General features: G+C 42.9%; 1 protein-coding gene across 1 annotated transcript in view; it reads left to right on the top strand.

The window, feature by feature from the left end:
• The window catches only part of LOC308108549 (integrin alpha-5-like), a 103,451-nt gene that overhangs the window by 41,428 nt on the left and 41,512 nt on the right, over positions 1-20,511 (top strand). Inside the window, exons 15-18 of the mRNA XM_080461595.1 lie at positions 1,386-1,499; positions 2,269-2,324; positions 2,739-2,896; positions 5,115-5,252. Coding sequence (XP_080317721.1) covers positions 1,386-1,499; positions 2,269-2,324; positions 2,739-2,896; positions 5,115-5,252 — 466 coding nt within the window. The remainder of the gene's footprint in view (positions 1-1,385; positions 1,500-2,268; positions 2,325-2,738; positions 2,897-5,114; positions 5,253-20,511) is intronic.

The following is a 20,511-nucleotide window of genomic DNA, read 5'->3' on the forward strand; positions in this document are numbered from 1 at the left end:
TTTCTTTTGACTGTGATCAGATGTGAACTCTCAAGCAACATGTGAAGTTGGAGCCAGATCCAAGCATGTACACACCGCTTCCTTTTTCCAGCAGGTGGCACCATGGCTGATGGTTGTAATTGTTGCATGGTTGTGATGAGGGCCGGACTCTGATGCAGCATATCAAGTTTGAGGTCAATCTGATCACGTTCAGGCTATTTACAATGCACTTCCTGTTCCATGGCGAAGATTGTCAAAGCCACGCCCTCAAATGGCGTTATGATTAAAAGTCATCATATGGTTGTGATGAGAACCGGACTCTGATGCAGCATATCAAGTTTGAGGTCAATCTGATCACGTTCAGTGTATTTACATTGCACTTCCTGTTCCATGGCGTTCTGGACCATTGCCACACCTTCAACTGGCGTTACGACTGAGAGTCATCATGCGGTTGTGATCAGGGCTGGACTCTGATTCAATGTGTCAAATTTCAGGCTGATCGAACCACGTTAGAGGACCAAAGTTTGTGGCTTGGTCCAAAGTTTGTGGCGTGGTCACGGCCACGCCCTCAAACTTTTGCGAAAGATTTTGATAAGTTTTGCTCTTGAACTCCTTTTCTATCAAAAGAGCTCGAGTAGAAGTAGCTTAGAGTTTCCCCCTGGGACGAGTTTGCTCTGCAAAATTAGTACATTTGGATAAAGATTCATCAAAATCTGCCATTTTCCTCTAAATATCCAACTTCCTGTTGAGTTTTAAGTACGGCTGTAATAGAGTTTTTTGTTCGTCTTGGCCTGTTACATATGTGTGTTGATTTTGGTAGCTCTCGGTGAAACGGGATTCTGGGGCTACTTTACTCCAATTTTGCAGGTGGCGGCGTTCAGCCATTTCACAAGGCACATGTGTAACTCCCCCAAATGATCGAAATTCTCGACCAGACGAATGTGCAAAGTTTCACAAAAACATCCTCAAAAATGTGTCTGCTCGGGCTGACAAATAATAATAATAATAATCCCTTAATGAAAAAGTTATCACACTTTTACCTTATTTAATCTGCATTTAACAAATCCTTTGAAAATGTAATAAACTTTCCAAATATGTAATAAAACATAAATGAATGATAATAATGGATATTTTGTGCACTTTTCTTATCAAAAATAGTTATTGTAAATGGTATAGTAATCAGTTATAAAGGATGCACACCATGCTGCACAACATTTCATTATATCATCGGCATATTGCTTTTTTTTTTACATTTACAATGGCCAAAAGGACAACGTCACTGGCAAGTATTGTGTTATTGGACAGTTTGTGACTCATGCTGTTGTGCTACTTTGCATTTCTCCCAGTGGGAAACATCAGGAAACACATGTTTTCTCTTGTTTTTCTCCTTCTGTGCTTTCGATCAGAGCTCGGCCAATCGTGAGTGCCAGTGCCACGCTAACGGTGCAGCCCACCATGTTCAACCAGGAGGAGAAGATGTGTTTGCTGAATACAGGCAATGAAACCCTTCCTGTGTCTTGGTATGAAAGTTACTTCATGCTCCTCAATAGCAGGTTTGATAAGTGTTGTTTATTCCAGTAGACACACCCTTATAGACTGAACAAAAGTTGTTGTCAAGTAGCCAGAGGGTCGTCTGACATCAGCAGAACACGGAGAGTCCTGCTGCTGTTATGTAACACACGTCACAGTCGACACTTTACTTTACCAGAAAGTCAAGTGACCTCATGTTTCCTTTGGGAGTTTTTCTGAAGCACACACTGGGTATTTTTAGACCCAGCAGAGGGGAAAATGAGACAGCATTTACCACATCTCTGTGACGCTGTTTCCACAGCTTTCTATTAAATGTGGAACATTTTGTGAGGCATTAACCAAAGGGGCTGTCCAGAGGGTTCAATACAGGGAAGTCTTGTTTTCATTCTTAATGCTGCGGTTTAGAAACAACACGAAGCAGCAGAGGAGGTGGGAAAAATGTAGAGTAGCCACACGAATAGTTTAAGATAAGATATCTTTTATTTATCTCACATGTGGAGAAATTTGCAACATTGTTTAGTAACATTGCCGTGTAAAAACGGGGCTCAATGAGTTTGACCCCCCCGATCTATAATGCCAATTCTCTGCATGAAGAATACCAGCCCAAAACATGTTTTCATCTCGAAGTTATTAAAGATAATGAGGTAAATGTAAGAAAAGATTCATAAACACATCTGGGTAAGTTCAGCCTGTAGATCCAGTGTGACCTTCTTTTGTTTTTAAAGAATATATTCTGTTATATCTGTTTCAAACCTCCAGTGTCAGCGTCAGTTTCTGCCTGCTGGCTAATGGAAAGCACCTCCCCTCCCATCTAGGTGAGACACACACACACACACACACACACACACACACACACACACACACACACACACACACACACACACACACACACACACACACACACAGTCCCCATTACCTTGCTTTCTTTGTGCCGCCAAAGCTATGCTGGACCTCACTGTGGTCAATTTGCCAGTTAAGATTGTAGTAAAAGAGCGATTGTGTTACAGAGGAGTGTTGTGGGCTCCAGCAGTTAAAGAAAAGTGTGTGTGTGTTTGTTTTGAAAGGGTGGGTGGATAATGTCTGGGCTCACTGCAGGTCAGTTGTCCCATACAATCCCCTTCTTGTGTCTGCATGTGTGTGACTGCACACACTTCACCATGCATTGTTTTGTGTAACCTATAGGCCTGTAGATGTACAGATGAAGTGTGACTGGGTGTTTTGGTGTGTAGGTTTTGTCGTGGAGGTGCAGTTGGACAGTGTGAAGCAGCACCAGAAGGAATCCATCAAGAGGACTTTGTTCTTGGAGAGTCAGCAGCCCGGCCTGGTGAAGACCTTCAGCCTGGTGAACGGGGAGCGTCTGTGCTACGACACCAAGATCTACCTGCGGGTCAGTCAGGGTTGTACCTCGGCATCGAGCTGGTTGAACAATTACAAACAAGTGCTTTTGGAATCCTAGCCAACGTCTACGATTACAGACTAATGCAAATCAGAGACAAATGCAAATGTTCCACAAATATCAGAGAGGATCAGCATGAGGATTATCAAATTTTCAGGCCTGTTTACTCAACAACATTTTAAGTAATAATGCTTTTTGTGTGTTCTGTTTTGCACGGCAAAGTTTTGAAAACAATGTTCATTTACATGGAAATGGCAGAAACGCTGAGAACAATGTCGTTTTTATGTTGGGCTGCTGTGGGTGCTTGCAAAATCAAAGACAATAGCTTGTATTGCATCTTCGTCGAGTATCATTCAGTCCTGGCATTTAGTGTTCTACGAGCGGAACAGAACCAAAATGACCAACGTTACAGTAAAAGTGGAAATACCTGGTGTTTATTCTCCTTGTGGAGGGGTCTGCAAAATCTGGCTCTGGAGCCACATGGCAAAGAAGAGAAAGGAAAGGAAAAAAGAATCAAAAAGAAAATAAAAAAGAAGAAAATTAAGAAGAAAAGGGGAATTTTTAGTATAGCCAAAACTGCCCTAACCATTAGGAAAGGCACAGCAGTTCTAAATAACCAAAGTTGCTAAAGTAGCCAAGATGCATTAAATGGCTAAAGTGGGAAAATCCATGAAAAAAAAGAAAAAAACAAGGAAAAATGTGTAAAAATGGCTACAAAAGCTAAAAGTGACACTTCATGAACGGAGCTTGCCAATGTTTCAGATAATGAACATATTTTGCAACTCTAGGCAAAATCACAAAAACGGCTCTTTTGGTCAAAAATGTTGTAAACCTCTGTCCTAGCATATACAGTATAGCGTGCAAGCGTATCGATAAGTGGTCATAAACTACGTTGTTGTACGTTGTAGGCATTTATTGAAGATTTGTTGCAACATGTGTGGAAAGAGCTCCATAAATAAAGTTTCATTGATCAGGAGGTGGAGGGAGGGAAAGGTTTACCTAAATCTGTTGTTTCCTCTGATCGTGTGTGTGTGTGTGTGTGTGTGTGTGTGCGTGCGTGCGTTGTAACTTTGTGCTACTTAAACAAGAACTACAACTAACCTTAACCTTTTAAACTTTATTTCTTCCCAAGGGGCAATTAACAAGGTCCAGAGTGCAGACAGCACAACAATGATGTAAAAACTGAGTAGAAAAATGAAATGAAAGATCAGTAACCTAAATAAAACAAATGCGGATAAATGAACAAACTTGGTAACAAACAACACACTGATGTTTTTGTAAAAAGATGCACAACCCGACGGTTATAGAAGTTTTCTGGACATTTTATTGTGTTTTGCACCAGAAGGTCCTTTCTCTACAGAAGGTTCATTTTCTGTATTAATTGTTTGGTTTTGTGAAATTATAGACATTTTCATCTCTCATACTTTGCACCACAACAAAGAAAAGCTCTAAAGTTTAAATTTAAAGATTATTATGGTAGTATTTTAAAGGTCCGGCCCGCTCTGGATGAAATGGGTGGGTATGTGACTCCTGAACTAAAATGAGTTTGACCCCCCTGGAATAGACTGTTTTAACAAACAGTTTGATAACATGTTGGTTGTTTTTACACTTTCTAACAGATTACATATAAAAAACCTGAAGCTTTCAGTAGCTATTGGTAACATTAGTTAGTCCCTCTAGAAACTCATTAATCCCTCCAAAAGGAAAATGATTGTTTGCAAACAGTCAATCATTCCAAACCCGAGCTTTTCATATCTGCCGCAAATGTGGTTCTTCATCCCGGCCCCGCTGCGTTTGGCACCTGCAGCACCAGGTGAAGGCACTTAACTGTTTAGCAGGGTGGAGGTTACAGTCATTTCCTAACAGACTAATAGCAGTTTTGAAGTCTCTGTTTGAAGTGGCTGTTTAAGGTGAAACTACTCCAGTCTCAATTTTCTCGTCACTCAGCGGTGACGCGATCAGAGATCAGAGGCTCTGATGATGAAGTGTGGACGTTTGAATCAGAGTAGAAACTGTCAGCCAACACTTGTTTGTCTCTCTTTTTCTTAGAGGGGGTACGTCATACAACCTTCACCACATTATAGAAGAACTAAGATGCTAAATCTGACTCATTTCTGCTCCAACATCTGCCTTTGATCTCAGGCTCACTTCTCTCACTCAGTTCTTCTCTCGTCACTGGCTGACACTGTGGCGTTGCTCTCCGTTGCAGGCCGAGGAGGAGTTTCGGGATAAACTGTCGCCGATTTACATCAGCCTGAACTTCAGCCTGGACTCTCAGGCCACGGTGGACCAGCATAGTCTCAAACCCATCCTGAACTACCAGACTGAGCAGCTCATCCAGCAGAAGGTAGGAAGCAGGAACCTCATCAGACCCATGATGGTGACTGCTGGGGACACCAGTGTTTGTCTTTTCCTGAAAACACTGCTCTGAGCAACTCATTCATACTTCAAAGTTACAAGGAAAAACATCAGAGGGTTAGACAAAGAACATTTTAATTTTTCCCCCCTTGTCCTGTTCGGCAGCTTGGGCAAACAATATTATGTTACTGAGAGCCTTCTGGAGTCAGAACAGGTTTTGCGCTTACAACAGGAAGAGACCTGGAGTCTCCTTCTGTTGCTGCCGTTATTACAAACTGGCAGGACTGCTGGACCACCGGGGGGGGGACAACAGACACTACCCTTGTTAATGCTATATTTACTGCTAACACATCGATCCACACACTTTCCAACTGTTGTTAGAGTAAAAAAAATTGAGCAGTACTATATCTAGATATAGTTTAGATATATATTCAGAGTAGCAACAACAAATACAGAAGTACATGATTTTGACGGTTCAACAAATGATGCTGGAAAACAAGCAACAGCACATCTCATTGATGTGTGTGTGTGTGTGTGTGTGTGTGTGTGTGTGTGTGTGTGTGTGTGTGTGTGTGTGTGTGTGTGCACATGTGGTTTGCCCACTGGGTGTGGTCAGAACTGATTTTTGCATGGAAGTCCTTGTTTTCATGAATATCTGGCAACAAATGGTCTCAATCTCACGCCCCGTTAATTCGTAGGACGTTTTAAGTGAAAATGCATCATTTATGCATTTGTGTTTCAGAAAAGCCTCATGTTTACTATGGAAGCGAATATGGCTCAAAAATCAATTTAAAATGTATTAACAGAAATGCCTTTTCATTTTAGGATTAAACTGCATTTTTTGACTCAAATAAAAAGGAATGATCAATCATCCAAACAGCATTTTAATTTTCTTATACAAGACTGCTTATTCTGTGCCTTAATTAAAATGAAAAAGAAAATTACTTTTAAGTTTTAATTTTCAAAAGATTTCATTTTGAAATGTCAAATCTAAAAATTAAAATGCATTAGCAGAAATGCTTTTTCATTTCAAGGTTCTGGCTGCATAGTTTGCCTCATAAATAAAATTATTAATGCATCATCCAAACTGCATTTTCATTTTCTTCTTCAGGTTGCACATTTTATAACAGAACTCAAAAGAAAACCTAAAGAGGGAATTGCTTTTTCACTTTCATGTCCGCCGCGCAAAAAAAACCTCAATATTCAATTTGACTTCACATTTCCAAACGGCGCAGGGGAGTGACGTCAGTAGCCGCCCTCCTTCCTCTGACTGCCTCGCATCTGAATGGTGAAGTGAGAAAACAGCGTGGCAGAGGCATATTGCCAGGTTCTCTCATAGCGAGGGAAATGGTGCTTGTTCAGTGATCTGCTCATTTACTGTGAGGTTTTGCAGTCACTGAACGTACGCCGGGCGTTGAACGTGTGGTGGACGTTGAACGTACCGTTGTCGTTGAACGTACCGTTGTCGTTGAACGTACGGCGGGCGTTGAACGTGTGGTGGGCGTTGAATGTACGGCCGTCGTTGAACGTATGGTGGGCGTTGAACGTGCCGCGGCCACTAAACGTACTGCGGCGGCTGAACGGTGGTACACAGTCGGGGCTCCTCCCGACAAGCATTGAACGATTGAGTGAACACATCTTTGTATTAAACTGATTCTCGTCATTCAGTAACATCTAAAGAGCTGCTTTGCCCCTCATGTCTCTTCTCTTGCTCAAGCTCAAATATGCACAGCGCCCCCTGGTGTATTGGATGCGCAGCACAATCAGAAGCAGTAGAGCGGCCTCTGAGGTCAGTCTACCGCGCGGCTTGGAAATGCAAAGTGGAATTGAATTTTGATCCTTTTTTTGCAGGGCGGACATGAAAACAAAAAAGCAATTCCCTCTATAGGTTTTCTTTTGAGTTCTGCCATAAAATGTGCTACATGAATGAGGAAATGAAAATGCAGTTTGAATGAACTATTATTAATTTCATTTATGAGTCAGATAATGCAGCTATATCCTTGAAATGAAAAAGTATTTCAGCCAATGCATTTTGATTTTCAAATTTGACATTTCAAAATGAATTTTGGTCACTATTTGCTGCAGTGTCTTTTCAAAATTTAATCTTAATCATCATTTTCTTTTTCATTTTCATTAAGTCACAGAATAAGCAGTATTATCAAAGCAAATTAAAAAATGCAGTTTGGATGATTGATTATTTATTTTTATATATGAGTCAAAAAATGCAGTTTAATCTGAAAATGAAAAAGCATTTCTGTTAATACATTTCAAATTGATTTTTGAGCCATATTCACTTTGATAGTTTACAAGCAAGGTTTTGAAAACGATATCTAAACGATTTACTTTTTATGTTAGTCCACTAGTGGGTGCTGTTATTGGTTTTTGTAATGAAATCACACACATGTGTTCAGAGAACAATGCGCTATAAACATTAACAATGGGATTGTTATCACAGTGACTGTCACCTATAAAACTACCGACTACTAAAACTACTCGTACATGTGCAGAAGAACTTTTTACTGCAGCCATGATGCACATGGGCAGTGGCAGCCTTTCAAAAAGTTGCAATTCCCCCTGTTTCCATGGAGACGGAGACAGAGTATTTTCATAAAGTTGCATTTTCACCTGTTTCAACAGCGATGGAGTGTTTTCAAAAAGCTGTGTTTACCCCCGTTTTCATGGAAACGCATTCAGAGCAATTTCAAATGGTTCCACCTTGGGACGTGTTCTCAAAAAGCTGTGTTTTAAGTGGCTCTGCGCATCTTTGTCTTGTAAACGGACACAAAAAAATGCAAAAAAAGGTTTTCAGTTTTCACTGTGTCATGTTTGTCAACTAGACTGAAGTCTGATTGGCTGTTCCCTCAACCAATCACATCGCTAAGCAGACGTTTTCAAGTACGATGCATCAAAAATGTCAATTTCCTCTGAGTTTATTTCCATTTCACTTTCTCTGTGTGTTTCTGTATTTGAACCTCCCGGTCCCCTCTCCAAACATGATGGGATATCCCAGCTTTACTTTAACCCTCCCTCGAGCTCTACCCGGCACGAGAGGTGGATTTCTCTGCAGAGTGGTAAAGTGTTACCACACTAAACATCTGCACCGCACCACTTGCACGGCCACACGCCTCACATGTGAGGACTAAACAGATTGCCACCACAACCAGATGAGATGCTTTCAGGAATATTTTCATTTGAACTTGGAGAAATACCTCTTAGACTATGTTAACATTGGGAATCTACTAACATGGTGTTGGATCCAGAGCTGCGGCGCTCTCTGGTGTTTCCATTGTCTTCATTGGAGGACTGGTGAGTCCTGCACAAGGCTTTGGGTGGGGTGCTGCTTGCAGACATCTGGTTGTAGTTTGTTTATGTATGTTGCCAGCAGTCTCCTCTGGCGGGTAAGAACCAGGCCCTGAAAACGTGCACATGTTTATAAGGTGAAGTGAGTATTTGATGTGGGCATGTGAGCGAGTGCTTGTAATTGGATTTTTTTAAAGAGTGCACCAAAGGTTGTTTTTTTTCATTTGTTTTTAGGCAGATTCTTTAAAGGTTCTATATGAGAGATCTCAACAGAGCTGTTTTTGTGCGTTGTGTGGCAGCGATGAGTCATATACCCTTTTTAGTTAGTAGTTTGCAGCCAAAAGCTGCTGCTTCTCCTTCTCTTACAGACTAGATGTTAAAGCCTGATCTACTAAAGTGTGTGTTTAAAAACTGGATATTGCGTGTTTACACAGGATTCCACAAATTAATGAAAGGAGTTTATGCGAACTAATGTAAAATGTACAATGTGATTGAAAAGGTTTGCATGTTTATGATTGTGTCTGTTCTTTTAAAGCAGTCATCACCCGGAAATCACATTTTTCCTTGTTGAAACATGTATATTGGGGGAGAACCTCAGTTGAAACTTGGATAAATTTGATTGTGCTTCTGTGTTGTCGTCAACACACAAGGCTAATATCATAAACCCACCTCTGTTACATTCAGCGGCGAGCTGCTAAAGGAACTAATATAAACGTCGATCCCCTTGTGATTTACAAAGGATCTGCATTTAATTTAAAATCTCCGGGGTGGATTGCTCTGTGGCGTGGATGTTTGTAGATGGATCCATTGTTTTGTTTTTTTGTGTTTTTTATGTGTGAGCAAAGGACAGCTAAGGCTGTTGCTCTGCTATCGTTATGATGTACAATTCCTGCAGCCAATCAATATGCGCCCAACATGATTGACAGTTCCTGCACGTCTAATGTCCGCACCAATCCAAATTTTGCATGTATTCTTGTGAGAGGAAGTTGCTCTATGAAATTGAGTCAGAACGAGCACCTTTTGATTTTTGATTTTTTTTTCAAAATAAATTCTCATGATTGATGTAAAGATAATTTAAGGGACATGTGAGAATCCCAGGTGATTATTCCTTAAAGCATTTAAAAAGGTGAAAATCAGCTCAGCCTCCAGCAGGTTATTGTGGCACTACTGTTATTGTGGCATTTCCTCACCTGGCCCTCCACAACTTCCAACAGCTGACTTTTATATAATGTTGTCTACGTTTTACCTCTGACTAATTAGCTACCATATTTCTTTTTTTCCTAACCCAAATCTAGATTTATTCTCTGTAATATTCCAATACATTTAAAGAAAAACGTCTGTGCTTGGGGTAGACAATAAAGTTTATCTATCAAACCTGGCAGTCAACACAGTCATGATTATGTAAATTAAGTAGCACCTCAAGCAAATGAAAAGAAAAGTAGGTTTCACTGACCTACTTTGCCTGAGCAAGCCAATCACGGACAGCTAAAAGACAATGTCAAGTCTGAGCACACAAACTACCACCTTATGGTACAAAGTGGTTTTGCATGAGTAGAAAGCTTGGGGCTAGTCGCATTATCTTCGAAACCTTTTATTTGACTTCTTGATTGTTTCATGCTATTTATTATACCTAAACAATGCCTTCAAAGCCAACACCACATAGTTTATCTAGTGTTACCTCAACTAAGAACCTGCATAAACTGGAGAGTGATCTAGTTTTACAGAAATGTGATTTTTCTGATTTCTAATAATCTAGAAAAGACGCAAGATTATACTGACAGAACTTATGTTTCTGTCAGTATAAGTAAAGGTGTGCCACAAGGGTCAGTCCTGGGCCACTCATGTTCATACTTTACATCAATAACATGAATCATAATATATCAAATGCAAAATTTCACTTTTACGCTGACAATGCCGTCATGTATGCTTCTGCTTCCACACCTGTCCTTGCTTTCATTCAATTACAACTTGCTTTTAATCCCGTCTAACAAAACTTTTATGATTTAAAACTGGTTTTAAATCCTGACAAAACCAAAATCATGATGTTCTCCAACTCACGAGCCAAACTTTCAAAATTGCCCCCAATGATCACTGCTCAGGGATCTAAGACCTACAAATATCTAGGAATTTTACTTGACAACTCCCTGTCATTTACCCATCTGATTCAGCAGCTTGTTAAAATTTTTTAAGTGAAACTCAGCTTTTTCTTCTGGATAAAATCTTGCCTTTTTGAAGACTGGTTTCTGCAACATTCATGTCTGTGCTGGATTACGGACATCTTTTGTAGATGCACGCCTCCTCTGGTAGTTTACAGTCCCTGATAAGGTCTATCATGGAGCTCTGAGGTTCATCACCAATTTAAAATGTCTGACACATCATTGTCTGCTATAGACTTGTGTTGGATGGTCGTCTTTATATATTCGGAGACTCAATTACTGGAGTGTTTTTATTAGGATCCGAGCACTGACAGTGTATAGGACCCTTTGAAACTGTAGAGATTTTTTTTAAGTGCATTTTCGGTCTGCTCCCATCCTACCTTAAGACCTACATCAGTCACAGAAACACGGACTCTTATAATCTTTGCTTGCAAGATCTTCTGTCATTGTCTGTTCCAAAAATCAGGACTGAACTGGGGAAAAAGGCTTCAGGTTTGCGGCTTCATCTGCTTGGAACAAACGACAAAAAATCCTGAAACTCACAAACCTGGTTTCACTGGACTCTTTTATGAAGTTGCTTAGTGACATGGAGACAGACACATCTGTCTGCAGATGTTCTGAATGATGGACTTAATTTTAATTTGTGAGCCATTTTTGCTAATTTGCATGTTTTTTTAAAGTATTCACATTTTTCTTATGTTTTATGTGTTTTATGTGCTGAAACCTTAATGTACTGCTGCCTGGCTTAGTCAGGACACTCTTGAAAAAGAGATTTTAAATCTCAACAAGGTTTTTCTGGAGAAAAAAACGTTAGATAAAAAAATAAAAGATTAAAGAGACAAGTTTTACCACTTGTTTTTGTTTTTTGCTCTCTTCTTTGTGCTTAAACAGTTGAAGCATGTTCGCTAAGGATGCTGAAACCTGAAAGCACATCGGCCCTCAACTGTTTCCAGTGGATTATCAGACTGACATGCTCACATGCATTCAGAAAGGTTGTAATGAACCTCAACTGTAGTGTTGCAATCAAGACCACCTAATTGTGCATGGTTGTAGGATTCAATTCAATTCAATTTTATTTGTAAAGCGCTAAATCACATCAACAAACATCTCAAAGCGCTCTTACAATGATAGAGTACAACAGAACCCAACTAAACCCTTCCAAAGCAAGCAGATGTAACAAGCAACAGTGGCCAGGAAAAACTCCCTCGCATGGAGAGAAGTTCATAAGAATTCCCTCTTCAGGAAGAAACCGTGGGGCGGACCCTAGACTCTGGAAGGGCGGCCATCCGCCTTGACCGGTTGGGGGGAGAAGTACATGGGATAGGACAGGGAGAGAGAGGAATAGAAGAGGGAGAGAGAGAGTGGCAGACAGGTGAGATAAGTACAAATACTAAGAAAAGTCTATGATGAGCGTTGGTCTGATGATGAACCAATCTCAGTCTGGAGTTTAAGGGCCGTGCCGTTGCGGTGGGGTCACGGTGCTGTGGTGGGGTCGGGTAGTAGGACCGTCGTAACTCCACTCTGTGAGTCTTGGGTCTGATCCCCTGGATCCTGCTCCCCTCCTGTCAGGGAGAATAAAAGACGGTTTCTTAATATAGGACGGAGCCTGGTGATGAAGGGTTTTATATGTGATCAGAAGGATCTTGAATTCTATTCTAGATTTAATTGGAAGCCAGTGTAAGGATGCTAAGACTGGGGAGATGTGCTCTCTTCTTCCAGTTCTGGTTAGTAAACGTGCAGCAGCGTTCTGCACTAGCTGTAAGATCCTAACAGAGGAGTTTGGACAGCCTGACATTAGGGAGTTACAATAATCTAATCTAGAAGTCATAAAGGCATGAATAATTTTTTCTGCATCTTTGAAGGACAAGAAGTTTCTAATTTTTGCAATATTCCTTAGATGGAAGAAGGCTGTCCTGGAGACATGTTTAACATGGGAAATAAAGGACAGATCCTGATCAAAAAAACACCCACGTTCCTAATATCACTGTTAGAAGTTAAGGTAATATTATCTAAGGTAATCAGACTATCTGAAAAGTTATCCCTGAGCTTTTTAGGACCTACGATTATAACCTCAGTCTTGGTTGTGTTGAGCATTAAGAAGTTGATAGACATCCAGGACTTAACGTCCCTGAGGCAGGACTCTAATTTAACAAGTTGGTCGGCCTGATTGGCTTTAATTGATAAATATAGCTGAGTATCATCTGCATAACAATGAAAGTTAATGTTGTGTTTCCTAATAATATTTCCGAGTGGTAACATATAGAGATTAAACAATATCGGTCCGAGGACGGAGCCTTGTGGTACTCCACACAGGACCCGTTCATGCATTGAAGATTTGTTATTTACATGACCAAATTGAAACCGGTCAGATAAATATGATTTAAACCAGTTTAAGGCTAAGTTTTTAATGCGACGACATCTTCTAATCTCCTTAAAAGTATATTATGATCGACAGTATCAAATGCGGCACTAAGGTCCAGAAGAACTAAAACAGATAGAAGACCTCTATCTGAGGCCATTAGAAGGTCATTAGTAACTTTTAGCAGTGCAGTCTCTGTACTGTGGTTCATTCTGAAGCCGGACTGAAAGTCCTCTAACAGATTATTCTCGTGCAGGTAATCCTGGAGTTGTTTAGCGACTACTTTCTCCAGAACCTTTGACAGGAAAGGAAGGTTGGAGATCGGTCTGTAGTTTGAGAGAAGGCTTGTGTCTAAGTTTGGCTTTTTAATGAGAGGTTTAATAACTGCTAGTTTAAAGGATTGTGGCACATAGCCTATTGTTAGAGACTAGTTAATAATTGCGAGTATAGAATTATTGATTAGTGGCAGTGCCTCTTTCAGAATTCTAGTAGGAATTGGGTCCAACAGGCTAGTAGTTGGTTTAGCAGAAGAAATAAGGGAATTTAGTTTGACTAGTTGTATTTGCTGAAAGCATTCCAGATGACTGTTAGGTTTAACCAGTTCCTCTGTTATGGGGCTAACGGACGGTAGGGTTTGATGGATGTTATCCCTAAGCGTTGTAATTTTATTTTGAAAGAACTTCATGAAGTCCTCACTACATATATTGATAGGAATGGTGGGCTCAACGCTATTTTGGTTGTTGGTGAGTTTGGCTACAGTACTGAAAAGAAACCGAGGGTTGTTTTTGTTTTCCTCTATTAAGGATGAGTAGTAATTAGTTCTACTTCTACTCAGAGCTTTCTTATAAGTTTTGAAGCTATCCTTCCAGGCTATATAATCTATGTCTGTTTCTGTTGAACGCCAACTTCTTTCTAATCTACGGGAGCGTTGTTTAAGCTCGCGGGTTGATGAGTTAAACCATGGGGATGACTTTTCCTGTTTTTTCATTTTCATTTTTTGAGGAGCTATGTCATCTAGCATTGTTCTTAGCATATCTGTCAGACTGTTTGTTAGGTATTCAATATCTGAGCTAGCAACAGTATACGGGTCAGGAAGATTCACTACTGATTCTATAGCAGAGGGAATTCTTTCCTTGAATTTAGTTACTATGTTATCAGAGAGAGACCTGGTTAACACGGCTTTAGCCGGTGGTGTATAACTATTTAGAACAAAGTCAAAGGTTATTAAGAAGTGATCTGACAGGAAATCATTGTGAGGAGCGATGGTCAGATGCCATCCATCCATCCATCCATTTTCTTCCGCTTATCCGGGGCCGGGTTGCGGAGGCAGCAGTCTAAGCAAGGAAGCCCAGACTTCCCTCGCCCCAGACACGTCCTCCAGCTCCTCCGGTGGCACCCCGAGGCGTTCCCAGGCCAGCCGAAAGACATAGTCTCTCCAGCGTGTCCTAGGTCTGCCCCGAGGCCTCCTACCGGAGGGACATGCCTGGAACACCTCCCGAGGGAGGCGTCCATGGGGCATCCGAAACAGATGCCCGAGCCACCTCAGCTGGCTCCTCTCGATGCGGAGGAGCAGCGGCTCTACTCCGAGCTCCTCCCTGGTGACTGAGCTCCTCACCCTATCTCTAAGGGTGCGCCCAGCCACTCTACGGAGGAAACTCATTTCAGCCGCTTGTATCCGGGATCTCGTTCTTTCGGTCATGACCCAAAGCTCATGACCATAGGTGAGGGTAGGAACGAAGATCGACTGGTAAATCGAGAGCCTCGCCTTTTGGCTTAGCTCCTTCTTCACCACGACGGACCGATACAGCGACCGCAGCTGCAGACGCTGCACCGATCCGCCTGTCGATCTCACGCTCCATCTTCCCCCCACTCGTGAACAAGACCCCGAGATACTTGAACTCCTCCACTTGGGACAAGGGCTCTCCACCGACCTGAAGGGGGCAAGCCACCTTTTTCCGGTCGAGAACCATGGCCTCGGATTTAGAGGTGCTGATCCTCATCCCAGTTGCGTCACACTCGGCTGCGAACCGCGCCAGTGCACGCTGAAGGTCCAGGTTTGATGAAGCCACCAGGACCACATCGTCTGCAAAAAGCAGAGACGAGATCCTGTGGTCCCCAAACCAGACCCCCTCCGGTCCCTGGCTGTGCCTAGAAATTCTGTCCATAAAAGTTATGAACAGAACCGGTGACAAAGGACAGCCCTGCCGGAGGCCAACGTGCACTGGGAACAGGTCCGACTTACTGCCGGCAATGCGAACCAAACTCCTGCTCCGGGCGTACAGGGACCGGACAGCCCTTAGCAAAGGGTCCCGGACTCCATACTCCCGGAGCACCCCCCACAGGACGTCCCGAGGGACACAGTCGAACGCCTTCTCAAGGTCCACAAAACACATGTGGACTGATTGGACGAACTCCCATGAACCCTCGAGTAGCCGGTGGAGGGTATAGAGCTGGTCCAGTGTTCCACGACCTGGACGAAAACCGCATTGTTCCTCTTGGGTCCGAGGTTCAACTAACGGCCGGATCCTCCTCTCCAGTACCCTGGAATAAACTTTCCCAGGGAGGCTGAGGAGTGTGATCCCCCTGTAGTTGGAACACACCCTCCGATCCCCCTTCTTAAAAAGAGGGACCACCACCCCAGTCTGCCACTCCAGAGGCACTGTCCCCGACCGCCACGCAATGTTGCAGAGACGTGTCAGCCACGACAGTCCCTGCACATCCAGAGACTTAAGGAACTCAGGGCGAATCTCATCCACTCCCGGTGTCTTGCCACCGAGGAGCTTAGCAACTACCTCGGTGACTTCAGCCTGGGTAATGGACGAGTCTACCTCTGAGAACCCAGCCTCTGCTTCCTCAGCAGAAGACGTGATGGTGGGATTGAGGAGGTCCTCGAAGTATTCCTTCCACCGCCCGACGACATCTCCAGTTGAGGTCAACAGCTCCCCACCTCCACTGTAAACGGTGTTGGTGAAAAACTGCTTCCCACTCCTGAGGCGCCGGACGGTTTGCCAGAATTTCCTCGGGGCCGACCGATAGTCCTCCTCCATGGCCTCCCCGAACTCCTCCCAGGCCCGAGTTTTTGCCTCCACCACGGCCCGGGCTGCGGCCCGCCTGGCCTGCCGGTACCCGTCAGCTGCCTCAGGAGTCCTATGAGCTAACAGCGCCCGATAGGACTCCTTCTTCAGCTTGACGACATCCCTTACTTCCGGTGTCCACCACCGGGTTCGGGGGTTGCCGCCACGACAGGCACCAGAGACCCTGCGACCACAGCTCCGAGTAGCAGCTTCAACAATGGAGGTGGAGAACATAGTCCACTCGGACTCAATGTCTCCAACCTCCCCCGGAATCCGTGAGAAGCTCTCCCGGAGGCGGGAGTTGAAGACTGCGCGGACAGAGGGCTCGGCCAGGCGTTCCCAACAGACCCTCATGACACGTTTGGGCCTGCCGAGTCTGTCCGGCTTTCTCCCCTGCGTCCAGCGCATCCAACTCACCACCAGGTGGTGATCAGTTGACAGCTCTGCCCCTCTCTTCACCCGAGTGTCCAAGACACGTGGCCGGAGATCAGATGACACGACCACAAAGTCTATCATCGACCTCCAGCCTAGGGTGTCCTGGTGCCAAGTGCACTTATGGACACCCCTGTGCTCGAACATGGTGTTCGTTATGGCCAAACTGTGACTAGCACAGAAGTCCAATAACAGAACACCGCTCGGGTTCAGATGAGGGAGGCCATTCCTCCCAATCACCCCTTTCCAGGTCACACTGTCGTTGCCCACGTGGGCATTGAAGTCCCCCAATAGAACAATGGAGTCCCCAGTTGGAGCACTATGGTCAGATGCTCTATATTCAAACCATAAGTTAGAATAAGGTCTAGGGTATATAGACCGAGGATGGCCGAGGTACCGGTCGGAAACCCATGACCAGTATCGGATTGTGTCTGATATTCGGGGAGTCATAGCGGTGCAGGTGCAGGCTGCTGCTGCCTGCAGCCATCACGAAACAAACTGTTTCATTTACATTGAGTGTTGTGTTGGAAAATTAAAGACCACAACATTAAATACAAACGTAAAATGCTAGTAGATGCTATTAGATGCTAGCAAGACTTCAAGCTCCCGTTGCAACATTACCCTCCAGGTTGTCCTCTCTCTTTGAGTCACGACGTTGTCTGTATTCTCCTCATTCTCTTTTTTTGGGATTTCTTTTCAAACACATTAATGCCACAAAGCTGAGGCTCCATTCATGTGTATGTTTACAGTCAGCGTGTGTGTTCGTACGGTCACCAGTTAAAAGAGAAACCAGTTAATCCAAAACTCTGCGGCTCAGAAACCTCCCGATACTCGTAGCAGGTCGCTCCGTGGAGCTCCCTCTGAATCCTCTGGTCGGCCACCAGACAAAAAACACCTGCACATCGTCGCTGCTCCACGGGGTTTATTTTTGTGCATCTATCTCTGTTTATGAGCGTTTTTGTTGTGATCGGTTTAGAAAATGGCGGGTTGAATGAGCCGCCTTCTGACTCATCTGTGTCGTGATGCGCCGGCTAATCAGCCGCCTGCTCTCTGCCGACATCACATTTTCTACTCGCCTTAGCTCATTCTCAACCTTGGCTGCGCAGGTACCACGGTACCTGGTAGTGAGGACTACCACGTAGTGGAAAAGTGTCAATAACGAGTTAAGCTAAGAAGGAATTAATGGAAAAGCGCCATTAGTCAAACAGTTAAACAGAGTGAAACAAAAAACAAGAGAAGTCCCACAGCTTCTGTTACACAGATACAAAACTCTGGTACACAGGTAAACATCACAATAATACACAAAGTACCATTAAGAACTTGCTGGATATGCAGAGGAACATAGCTAAAGCCAGCACATAGCAACAACCATGGCACTATGTCCAATGGCTAGAACTGTCTTTTGACTGTGATCAGACATGGACTCTCATGCAACACGGGAAGTTAGAGCCAGATCCGAGCATGTACACCCCACTTCCTGTTTCCAGCAGGTGGCGCTATGACTGATGGTTGTTATTGTGATTTTAGCTGTGATGATGACCAGTCTCTGATGCAATGTGTGAACTTTGATGCTGATCAGACCATGTTCAGGCGAGCATGAACACGGCCACTCCCACAAATAACGCTACAAGTGAGTCATCATTGATGAGGGCCGGACGCTTATGCAATGTGTCAGTTTGACACCGATCAAGCTAAGTTAAGGCCTTTTACACGTCACGTCCTGTTTTTACACCAGACTTATTGTTTTGTGGTGAAATGTCCATTTTTGGCCATGCCCTCAGATATTGTGATGTCATTTTGAGACACTTTGCTCACCAATCTTTATTCTATCACCATGCCAATTTTCAGGTCATTTGGAATTACCCCCTCGGACTAGTTCTCACTAGAAAATTCAATTTGGGCCCAAATCTGCAAAATACCCAATATATATTTCACAATTGTGGACTTCCTGTTTAATTTCAGTATGTGTGTAGGAGACTTATTTGTGCATCCTGGGTGTTACATGTGTGCCGACTTTCGTAGCTCCCATTGAAACGAGATCCGGGGGCTGAATTTTTAAAATTTTCCAGGTGGCGCCGTTGAGCCATTTTTCCAGTCGCATGTAATTCCAACAAATTATCACATTTTCTGCTGACTGTGTAAAGTGATGCAAAAATGTATGTATGTTTAGGTCCTCAAAAATACGTTTTCCCATTGTGAAAAAAGTATACCAGTAAATAATGATGATAATGATAATAATAATATTAGTAATTTACAATTTCAATAGGGTTCTTCGGCACTTTCAATGCTCGGACAATAACTATGAAACTTTGCAACAACTGGTCCTTAAAAACATTGCCTTAATGCTAAAATTAGCATGTGGAGTGATTTCCATTCCATTAAATTCAGTGTTTTTCTGTACTGCTGTGACTGTGCAACAGCCAAAAAAGCTGAAGTCGAGGAAGAAATGAATCAGAGGGGAAAGTCTGTTAAAAGCTTCTCACTGAGGCTGTGATGCGGTAGTGAGTGGAGCCGCTATGCTGCAAGCTGAGATCTGACCACAGCGGCAGCTGGAGCTAAACTGAGAAGGGATTTTCATTCAGTGACACCAATCATGGCTTCTCCCTAATCGGCGTTTAACAGGATTATAGTTCTGTAATTGCCTCTTTATGTTGTTTTCACTGAAGCCATTCCCAGACTCTTATTCAGTTCCTCGGTTTATAAAAACTTTCATGTTGACTTTTCTTTTTGCAGTGTGAAACTGGAGATCCCTTCCGATTACATCGTCGGTATATCCTCAAATTCTGAAATATGTTAATTTCTTAGCACAAGAAGTAGAAAGGTTTTGAATTTTAAATCCCTAAAGAAAAACACACAATCTTGAACAAAGTGATTTCGACACATATGTTCATGTACTACTTCTACCACAACATCAATTTCTGTGTGGAGTTTGCATGTTCTCCCCATGTGTGCATGGGTTTCCCCCGGGTACTCCAGTTACCTCCTAAATCTGACTCTTGTGCCAAGACCATCTCCAAACTTTATATATAATTATATTTATATGTTTTTATAGCTACTAGGACCTATCCAAATTTTTTCACTTCCGCTCCGATCCCGATACCTGAATTTGGATATCTGCCGATACCGATACTATTCCAATACCAGAGCTCTGTTTGCTTTAATATTATTATTATTATCATTATTGTTGATTTTATATGAGGTTGTAATAAACTCCTCTCTACAGTAATGTATGAAATGTACAAATGTATGCATGTATTCTCTCAAAAGGCAACTTGAGGCTAGTATAAGGTCAGAAAAGGAAGCAGTACAAACTATTTTTGTTCCATTTGGACAATGTGGGGGTCTGCGTGATGTCATCATCTCATAATAAACTAGTTCTATCTTTAAAACCTCAGAATCACTTTATTAGTCCCTGAGAAAATTCTTTAGCAATGCAGCACAAACAGAATGTTTCCAGCTCTAACGCAGCTCTAACCATTGGGACTATTTTCACAGAGTTTAGCGTGGAGGAGGACGCAGCTTCACAGAGGAGTGAATCACCTGCTACAGTGTGGAGGAGCTGCTTTTCATTGTTTTGATTCCGCAGTCAGTGCTGTTCCCTTCTGCCTCGCTGTACTACGGCTTTGTAAACATCCACGTTGATGTGCTGCTTTGCCGTGTTTTGAGCGTAAAATAAGTCTAAAAAGCAGAAATGTTATCATGAAAGGTTGGACAGCACAGTGCTACTTCCCTAGCCTGCTCGCTGGCTGCAAACTGTGGAATGGATTTCCTGACTCATTACTCCTCGTCTCATTGAGACCCGCCTCCCTTTAGGAAATCCAGTCCACAGCAGCAGGGAAACACTTATGGAGTCATTTCAGTAACAGTGAAGCAGACGAGGCTTCATGGAACGGAAATCTCTGCAGGTTGGATCAGAAATTTCAGATC

The sequence above is a fragment of the Lipophrys pholis genome, assembly GCF_963383615.2.
Source record: "Lipophrys pholis genome assembly, chromosome: 4".
Classification (NCBI taxonomy): domain Eukaryota; kingdom Metazoa; phylum Chordata; class Actinopteri; order Blenniiformes; family Blenniidae; genus Lipophrys; species Lipophrys pholis.